The 10,067-nt window shown below is 49.3% G+C and overlaps 1 protein-coding gene across 1 annotated transcript; it reads right to left on the bottom strand.

The window, feature by feature from the left end:
• Positions 1-3,386: 3,386 nt before the first annotated feature.
• On the bottom strand, positions 3,387-5,709 carry LOC149326144 (uncharacterized). Its single transcript, XM_089563962.1, has 2 exons — positions 4,599-5,709; positions 3,387-4,508 (listed from the first exon to the last, which is right to left on the bottom strand). Exons 1-2 carry the CDS (start codon positions 5,261-5,263, stop codon positions 3,926-3,928), a joined length of 1,248 nt encoding a protein of 415 aa, XP_089420088.1. The 5' UTR covers positions 5,264-5,709; the 3' UTR covers positions 3,387-3,925.
• Between the last annotated feature and the right edge of the window lie 4,358 nt (positions 5,710-10,067).

The raw sequence follows: 10,067 nt of genomic DNA, 5'->3' as shown, positions 1-10,067 counted from the left end.
CACTCACTGTCGACGTCCACATGAAGTCCAATCCGGGCATCACATGACATGTAACAGCATACAGCTTACATTTATATTACGACACAACGTCATCACAGTGGACACAGCCAAGGGTATACAAAAGATCACTGCATGTAATCAAGACAGCGGACACACACACACACACACACACACAAAAAAAAACTGACACTAGAAAGATGTGACCGCAATCTAAACAACCCACCTCGGCCAATTAGTCTACCTGACTCGTGTAGTCTGCCCCGACGTTATCACTCTCTGCAAGGGGCGCCTCAATGACGAACATTCGCACGGGGTGCCTTCCATGTGTGGCCTCTGGGAGTAGTCCGCTGGCAGAAGCCGCAGGACATGACAAAACGTTTCGCGTCGGCCTGCAGTCCCGGCCAGAAAAATTCGTTTCGAACTTTGAGCACTGTTTTTCTGGGGCCCTGATGTCCTCCCATTACACCGCTGTGAGCGTTTTCGAGCACAGCTGTCCGAAATTTCGTGGGAACAACTACTTGAATGTAATCCCGTCCAAATCTAGACGTGAATTTGCGTTGGAGAACTCCGCCTTGGAGGAAAAACTGGTAGCTGTCTCCTTTTCTGCTGTGTACCACCCGATCCACTCGGTCAAAGCATGCCCGCAGCGTGGGGTCACGCTTCTGCTCTTGGCATAGGACTTCGCTGCTTACGTTTTCAGAGTTGACCGACACTCTCAGTCCTCGTAGTTTTCCATTCTCCCGGGCCTGCCCCCTCGTCAGCACGGCGTTTGCCCGGTCATCATCTGTCTGCGGAAGCTGCTTTCCCATTTTCCCCGGTGGCGTCCACCTCCGCAGCGCTACCACTCCCTGGTGGCTCTGACCCTTTTGACGACGGCATCTTCGCAGCCATCGTTTCTAATTTCCAACCGGGATCTGGGTCAGCGGCATGTCTGGCTCCTTCAACGTTGCCTAATACGAGGTCGTAAAGGGGATCTTCCACGCACTTCGCACGGAGCCGTCCCTGATGTATGGGGTGTCAACGTCGACCCAAGCCTCCGGAAGCATGAGAACCGACCGATCGAGGAGGAAAACGGGAGATTTGAATCCTGTGAGATCGGCATCTTCGACCAGGCTCCTCCTCACTACCACCGTGTTGCACCCGGTGTCTCTAAGTACGCGAACCCTTTGGTTGCCAACCAAACCGGTGACTACAGGAAGCTTCTCACTCATAGTTAAAGCCTTGTTAGACAGAGCGGCGCCAACAACGGGAACCTTTGTCCCATTTTTCAATTCAATGTATCCATCCTCGATACATACTGATGATGATTCTTCAGCGCCGTCTTTTGGCTTCGTCGAGCTCTTCTGCCAACACTTCCAGCTAGTGTGGCCTGTTCGCCCGCACTTGAAACACTTCGGAGGTGGTCTGTTGCCCTCCATTCTGCCCACGTGGCAATTTTCGGGTCGGTGTCCGAGGCGTGAGCAAATGAAACATTTTTGAACTTTCCAATCATTCGGCTTCGCAACCGACTTGCTCCCGTCTTTCATTTCGCCTCTTTGTTTGGAGCTGGCTCTAACTGACAGCTCCCTCTTTGACGCTTCAAGTTTTGAAAAATTCGCCCATGCGTGAGCGTCCACGTACTGCTCCGCTCTTTCTATCATTCCTTCAAGGGTAGCGTCCTTTCTCTCTTTAAGAAAGAGCTCCAGCGGTGCCGCACAGCTTGAAAGGAGCTGGTCTTTCACCATCAGCTCAAACAAAGCCTCATATTCCTTCTTGGTGCTGGACAGCTCTACCCACCGCTCGAGGAAGTTCCTAAGCCGAGTCACAAACTGGGAGCACGTTTCTCCATTCATGGGCGATGCCCCCTTAAACTTCTCTCGGAATCCTTCCTCCGTCAGCCGAAATCGCAGCATCAGAGCTTGCTTCAGCTTGTCATAGCGCGTGCAATCGGGCGCGGACATTCGACTAAAAACGTTTAGAGCCTCGCCGCTCAAACACAGGCTCAAATAAGTGGCCCAATGGTCCCGTGGCCAAGCTTGACTCTCTGCCACGCGCTCAAAACGCCTCAAATAGGCATCGAGGTCATCGCGCTGCTCATTGAAAACAGGCATAACTTTGTGCGGGTTCACTTTGTTCCCTTTAACCGCCCCTCTCTCTTCCGAGCCGGACCTGGAGTCCGTTTCAGAGATACTAGCGGGTTCCCGCCTCAACAACACCACCTCCTTTTCCTTTTCTAGCAAAGCCATTCTTATATTGGATTCTTCTCGTTGCCTCTCCAACTCCTCATCTCTCATACGTGCTTCGCGTTCGGTTTCCTCCTTGCGCCAAGTGCGTTCTGCATTTCTCTCCTCTCGGCGCCTAGCACGCTCCTGTTCAACCCACGAGAACAGTTCTTTCCCGTCGAAGCCGAAGCTTCTTCCCTGCTCGACCAGTATGTCAAACTCGACCTCTGCCATCGTGCTCAGGAAAAAGTGGATATCTAACCACTAGCACGACCCTCTCCTTAGTCCCTTCGGAGCCTCAGCCCCGACACGCGTCTGACCGGTCCTGTCGCGCGGACGCCAATTATTGTCACAACTATCGCCCACCAACCGGCTACCTGGTGCAAGCCGTCGAGGCACAGGGGCCGCTTTACGCTCCCCTGTGGCCTAAAAGCGAGCGTTGTGCAACATTTATTTGTTGAGGTCGGTCAGCCCGTGCGAGGTGCACGTGTGTCGGTGCGTCAGTCCTCCAAAGGAACTCAAGGGGTTGCGGGTTTAGAAGAAATATGTACTCGAATGCAGGAAAACACAAAAACGAGTAAAACGAACAAAGGAGTAGCCGAAAAGCTATTCAAAACACGAAACGCGACAAGCAAGAGAGAGACAATATAAAGAACACACAAATCCAACTACAGAGAACAAGAAGGCGTACAGGGCATGAAAAGAAGTAATATACAAAAAGTTAGAGCTAGAAAAGCAGAAAGTCCGACGGACAATTCACATACGGGGGCTGCGGCGATGACTCTGGTTCGGGTGGTTGTGGATGCGACGATGGCTCGACGGCGGCGGGCCTTGTGCGATGGAACGCGTGCCTCGGCGCGGTAACTCGGCCCTCCACGCCCGCAAACACACCACCCAACCTCTTCAGCTGCCTATTTCCTCCCGACTGTGCCCACCCGCTGTAGAACTTTCCACTCCTCCTGGAATTCCAGTCGGCTTCGTTCGCCGATAGCCGAGCCCCGAGAGAATTCCTGACGAGACACATTCCACAGGTCTGTGACAGTTGTCAACCTGGAGGATGACACAACCAACCAGCAGTGCTGAATGGAGTTGTGATGAGGACGATGAGATGAGCCCCATTAACGTGCTAATGTGCGCACGAAAGTCGGGACCATTCAGTACTGTCACAGTGAGTAAATCGTCTCTCATAAGATATGGCAGACACCGCAGTGGACGGCTCCAAATTAATGTTGACCGCTTGTGCGTTGGCTTTGGCGCAGCGCATGGGGTTGTTTTGCATTTCGCCACCATCGACATTCGGCTGCCCTGGCCTGCATTCGACCCAGCTTAATAGTGTAGTGACCATGCTGGAATAAATAAATTCATAAACACATGACAGGAACATTGAAAATAACTGTGACGTGACAACCGAGGGACTGATACGAACAGGTGCCGACAAAAAAGTGGGGCCAAACCCTTCGTAACGGGCGTCCGCCTGTCCAAAAACAAACAAATGAAAGAATAAAAAGACATCAAGCCCCACCTGCTAGAGGTAGAAAGAAGCTATTAGTACGCTTTCTTTCACATGGATGGAGCCACCGATCAGTAATTGGCAGTGCGACAGCGCGTAGGAATACACTAACATAGTGCGCTCCATTCCGATTTGACGAGAGAGCTCTACCTTTCGTACTGCTACAAACATCTTATGAGATGGAATATAGCTGCGCAACATTTTTGTGCCCTGCTTAGCTGTGTCCCAGTTGTTTATAGAACTGAACAACCGCATCTCGAACTTCTTTTCCTGTCCCAATCTGGACATCCGTAGCATGTGTCGGCTGCTCAAAAATGCCATTATACACCTCGGTTTCACGCAACCACTGCTGCGAGACGGAGTCCTTGAAATGCTCACAGATGTTATGAAGCACACAGCTTGCATGTATTGCAGTCGGTACATTTGTAATGTCACACTCCATCCTCTTCATTGTGAAGCGGAATCGAGCCTTAAGCCTCCCAAAGGCATTCTCAACTATTCTTCGGGATTTGGAAAGATGGTAATTGAAATTCTGGTGGTCTGGTAATGTGCTTGAACTGGGGAAAGGCTTTATGAGGTTTGGCGTTAGTGGGAAGGCCTGATCACATAGTATCAACGGGGGTACTGCAGTGCCACTAATAACAGCGGTGGGTGCTCTAAACATGGAGCTGGAAACAGCCTTCGCCAAGGCCGATTCTTGGTACACATGCGAGTCGTGGCAACGCCCTGGAGAGCCAACGCTGATGAATCTGAAGGCGTATTTGTGGTCGACAAGGGCCAGCAGGATGACACTGTACCTGCAAATATAATTTCAATTATGAAAAAAACATGCTCTATCGCAAGTTATGAATACACATCCATATTTATTCTATGCTTTCAGCACTTACCAGCCCTTGTAGTTGTAGTAATCGCTGGCGTGTTCTTTAGGTGGAGAGACTGGAAAATGGCATCCATCCAAAGCTCCAATAGCTTGGGGAAATTCACACACAGCCTGAAACTCCATAATATGTTCCGGCATGTCATCCTCCGCCACCATCTTTATCCACTGCCTGTCCAGCACCTTCACTACCGTTTCGCAGAACTCTCGGTATATGATGTTGGCTGTGGACCTCCCAATGTCAAACAAGTGGGCAACAGTCCTGTCCTCTGCCGAAGAACAAAGCTTGTAGAGCCCCACTGCAACACGCTTTTCGATTGGAATCGCCTCGCGCATGGCTGTATGTTGGCGCTCCATTTCTGGCCGGCAAGCATCAACTAAGTACCGGAATGTAGTCTCCGAAACTCTAAACGACTGCCGGAAATTCCGGCTTCCCAGATTTGGCAACGTGTTCTCGAACCACCGTCCGATTCTCGGGTACGCCCAGACTTCGCGAGGCATAGGGGGTGGCAACGCTGCGAGCATAGTTAGTATCGCGTTGTTTGCGATGAGCCGCTCCTCAATAGCACGCACTTGCGCACGTGCAGCTTCGATATCTAGTTGCGATGACACAATGGCTGCAACAGCGAGCGCGATCTCGCATTTTCGTCGCACTTGCTCGCGTTCGTCACTCATGGCGGCACTCGTACAACACTCGCAACAAACACAATTCAACACACAACAGGCACAGGCGAGACACTCTGTTAACTAGAAACTAGCAGTGTCTTGCTGAATACGCACATGAAAGTTAGAACTGTGGAAATCTGGCACGATGTCACCGCAGACACTGGCGGATAGGCGCATGAATAACAAAACAAGCAAAACGGTCCATGGTGGCTGGGATAGACGCGAACAAGGCTACATTTACCTAAAACACGTCGTTTTATAAATTGTGCTACTAGGCCGCTGCCTGAGTTTGCAACAAAAAAAAAACGTTCTGGGTGCAAAAATAACTAATACAAAAACAAAAATGCTAACTGAACGTAATATTTTGTCGCAAACATGCAAACAAAACCGAAAGTGCTGGCCCCCTGGTGGCACGAGAAGAAAGCAGCTAAAGGCCGGCTCTGCGCCGTGTAGCACCGACACCGGTACTACAGTGCACTAGAAGGGGGCAGTGGGCTTACTCACCCGCTCCTTTGACGCAGTCAGCGTCGCATCCGAGAGGTGGCGCCACAGGCAACTTCAATGGAAACTTTGCCTGGAGCTCTCATCTCCTGCTGGTTCTGTTTATTTCAGTTCAAGCCGTCGACAGACCTGTTGGCTTTAATTTTAAAACACTTGAGAGTCTTTGCATTTCTTTAGCAATCAGCGCATTTTTTTAGGCCACATGATATTTCCCACCTCAGTAACTTGCGTAAAAGTACGAGGGCAACTCCATCGGCTTGCTGCTTATCCTAACCGCGAGGCATTTTAACCAAATAAATCGTCGCCGACGGATTTTGCTTTTGCAGAAAGGGCCTTAAAATGTTCCAAATTATCAAGAAACCGTTCAAAATATATATATATATAGTAGAAATCTTGAATTAGAGTGTCGGAGATGAAATATACCGTTTCATATCGTGTTGCACTAACCGGGAATGATTTTGTATGAAGATTATGTCTGGTAGTCCACACGTGAATTAGAAAACAGTGCGCCCATACCTCCTAGCCAAGCTAAAAAAAAAGCAGGCATGCTATGAGGTTGGTTTGCCAAAATTAAATTGCATATATAGCTTAAATATTTAATTGTTTCACCTATGTTGTTTCACATGTGACAGTATACTTCTGCATTTGTTACCAACCATGTAGTTACAATCGTGCCATGCTTGTCTACAGCAATGTAAGAGTAAATAAAATAAAGATAACAGGGATGTTTGTTGCTTACACGGAGCTTTTATTTCAATTAAGTGAAGTTCAACCCCCGGCCAATGAGTCACGCAGCACCTTATGTGCAACGGCTCAACTCGAGCTGTTTGGCCCTCGGCCGCTTTCCTGCCTTGTCGCTGTTAATTCCTTTCACATAGAAATGCATGCAGACGTGTGACAACATAAAAACTAATTATTTTTGCTGTGAGGGAAGGAGCATGGGAACTGCAACCGACCTTCTCGGAGAGCACTTCTGCAGTGGAGGTAAACACGGCCGTGCAGTTTACGACATCGGCGTGACCGGGAAAACTGTTTGCTTCAGTATACTGATGACATTTCCAAATTGAAATAAAACTGATTTAAAACATCGCAATCGGAAGACGTACACGCTGGCTGGCATTTTTGACGGCTTGTTCGCGAAAGGACTTGGTGATCGAAGATGTTTTCCTGCGTATCAACTGCGTCCTCGGTGCGAGAAGACTGCACGGCCGCAGCATTATCGAACGGGCAGTGTCGGCTTCTTAGTAAGGTAGGTCGGGAAATTAGGAAGACTGGATGGCACAGCATCGCCGCGCAGAATCGGCTCCACATGTGCTATCCTCCCCTCTTTGCTTTGGCTTACGTGTACATAATCCCTGATAACGCGGCTCGAAATGGAGCTCGCATACTGCGCTCGTGTCGTCCAGGGGCTCTGTGGAGGTTCTTCTCCCACTCTTGCCGCCTGTTTTCACCCTTCGGGACGCCAAAGAAAGAAAATTTCGGTTCACCCTTGACATGAACGTAGCTCGTTTGGCACCTGTACGCGTAATAGTGTTTTTGCCGATGTCGCGGCATAGCTCAGTCCCTGCAAAAGCACACTTATATCTTCTTGCTGTGCGCGACAAAAACACTGCACAAAAAAACCCACGCGACGACGTCCACCGCAAACAAACGCAGCGGCGCGGAGCTGAGGTAGCTGAGGGAAATGAGCGCGCGGGCCGCTGCTGCTACATTGAAGCCGACACCAGCGCCGCCGCTCGGCCTCTCGGAGAAGCACATATCGTCGACGTTCGCGGAGCCACCGCTCCGCATAGCATGTGCCGGCGAGTAAGCCCACTGCCCCCTTCTAGTACACTGTACCGGTACTTACCGGCTCGCTCGCCTTTATAATAAAGGAGCTTTATGGTGCCTGTGTGACAGGGGTATAACACTCAAATTTATGTGATGCTGTAGCTGCCAGTTGTGTCAGTTCCTTTTGCACCCTAGAATTCTAGATCTTTTACGAAGCTCCATTTCATAGATAGTTTTCACGTGATGTCGCGGGCGTCATTTTTGGGTACTGTGGCTAGCTTCCACAGTGTACGCTGGAACCGGTTGGCGATGGGGGGGTTTACATAACGCCGCGGCTTTCGCTGCGCTTCCCGGACCCAGAGATGGCAGGAGCTATGACGTCGGTGAAAACCATGCATATAATCTTCACACTTGCTTTCTCCTGGAGTTTCTTCGCATTTTCTGGTGATGTGATCCATGTCGGCCACTCCTCGGCAAAAGATGCATTTTTGTTCTTGGCTTAGTGACTTTTCTCCATCTTTCTTTTTGGGTTTGATTCATGTCCTTCATCTCGGCGAGGGGTAGTTTCCCGCCTGTATATTATTCTTAGTATCTTGCACTCTCTGTAACTTAGCTCGTCCCTGTCTGGAATGGGCAGCGTTCTTCTCTCCTCCCTTTGCTTGGCCGTGTTCTCCCTCGGATGAGAGTAATAGAAGGTGCAATTATGGACAGACCTGTTAAAATAACATAGACCCCGGCACATACTGGGGATCCAGGCAATGAAACCGCAGACAGAACTACTCACTTAGCATTACCAAGACGAGCGCTCTACTTGTGTAGAACCCTTCGGAGACTTTAACTACCATATCCATGTTACTAATGGCATTGCCCTCCTTGTCTCTTAACGCACGCATCTGATTTTGCCTAGTTTCCTCTTCATCGCTTTTAGGCTACCTCCGTTCTTTAGAGCATGCTCGATGCTGTTCATATTAAATTTCCTTATACTTTGCGGTTATTGATTAGCTTTGATAGTTATGCTAGTTCTGTTCTTTCTGTGGGGTTTTGTGCTTTCAGGCTTTGGGGTTTCTTAAAGAGATCTTTCGTCTCATAGCTTGCGGTATCCTGTCGAACCATCCTGCCGCCGACCTCCGCTGCGCACTCCGTAATAATAGCTGCGAGATTACCGTTCGTACTGTCACGTAGGGGCGACTGCAGTCCGGAGAGCAGGAAGACGCTGAAAATGGCTCCTCGAGAAAACACTTTATTTGGACTGGCTTGCGTCCGCAAACAACTGAATGGGTCGCCGAACCGAATGCCCGCCGCTCTCGGCCGCGCACCTTTTAAAGCTGATAGCAAACTTTCAAGATAAAGCTAGGAAAGTTAATGGAACATTCTGGAACAACGTAGAATCGGCTCCGCCTGATTACGATCAATCGAGATAAATCTAGGCGCGTCTTGCATCAAAAACAAAGCGATAAAGCGGCGTGCTGGCAGCTTTGAAGAATGAAAAAACAAACGCTACAAACATTCGCGGCAATACCTTGAACATTAATTTCGTCGTCCTCAGTTATATTCAGAAGGGGTATCTTGAATCCCTCCACTTTCCCTCTTACAGCTAACTCGTTAATGGGCTTCCATGCATTTCACACGCTTCTTCTGTTTCCTCTTCAAGTCTCGGCTAATTCGAGACCTTACCATCCCGTGGTCGCTACAACGCACTTTGCCGAGGGCCTCCACATCCTGCACGATGCCAGGGTGAGCGCATAGTATCAGGTCTGTTTCGTTTTTTGTCTCACCATTGGGGCTCTTCCATGTCCACTTCCTGTTCTCTCGTTTGCGGAAGAAGGTATTCATGATCCGTAAAGTTATTTTTCTCTGCGAACGCTGCTAAAAAACTACCGAAGACACTTTGGAAATTCGAAAGTGTGCTTGGCGAAAGCTTTGTGGTCCATCCAATGCCGCTTCACCGAACCGCTTGGCGCGTGGCGGGCTTCCCGCATGTGCGGTTTTTATTAAGGCGAAAAAGCCTTTAATGCCTCGTACTGTCGTTAGCAGACGCGTCGGCAAGCCATGTCGACAGACGCGTCGGCAGATTTGTCCGCCTTTCGGCGTCACTGCTTAAAAAGAAACTGCGCCGAGGGTGGGAATCGAACCAGGGCCTTTGGCATTTGAAGAGGAGACGCTACCACTCCGCCACGAAGGCTCAAGGTTCCATCATGAATAAAGGCGCATCTAGTGAATGCATAGGTTTCATAAATAAAATAAAAGGAATAAAGTCAGGAAAAGGAAAATAAAAAGAAAATAAGCAAAATAAAAACAAAATAAAATAGGTTATGAAAATAAAAATAAAAACAAGAAAAGGAGCAAAAATAAAAAATATGCAAAAAAGTTAATGAAAGCAAACAGTGCGCCAGGAAACGCTTTCGCCTTGCAGCACTTTAGAGAGCCAAAGTGCCCCCTGAATGTTTTATCTTTGGCGACTGCGGTCGCTTTTTTGATTGTAGTGTTTTAGAACGCAGCTCTTTGGCGCCCGTTTCGCGGCGTTGCCGTCGCTGTTGCCCGT

This window comes from Amblyomma mixtum, chromosome 10 (genome assembly GCF_055824585.1).
Source record: "Amblyomma mixtum isolate Tamu chromosome 10, ASM5582458v1, whole genome shotgun sequence".
NCBI lineage: Eukaryota > Metazoa > Arthropoda > Arachnida > Ixodida > Ixodidae > Amblyomma > Amblyomma mixtum.
The sequence above is the reverse complement of the archived record's forward strand: the minus strand, read 5'-3'. Positions and strand labels throughout refer to the sequence as shown.

Excerpts from the sequence above, each read along its gene's own strand:
- LOC149326144 (XM_089563962.1), bottom strand. The coding sequence starts at position 5,263 with ATGAGTGACGAACGCGAGCAAGTGCGACGAAAATGCGAGATCGCGCTC. Across the intron at positions 4,509-4,598 it reads TACTACAACTACAAGGGCTG|GTACAGTGTCATCCTGCTGG; the intron begins GTAAGTGCTGAA and ends TTATATTTGCAG.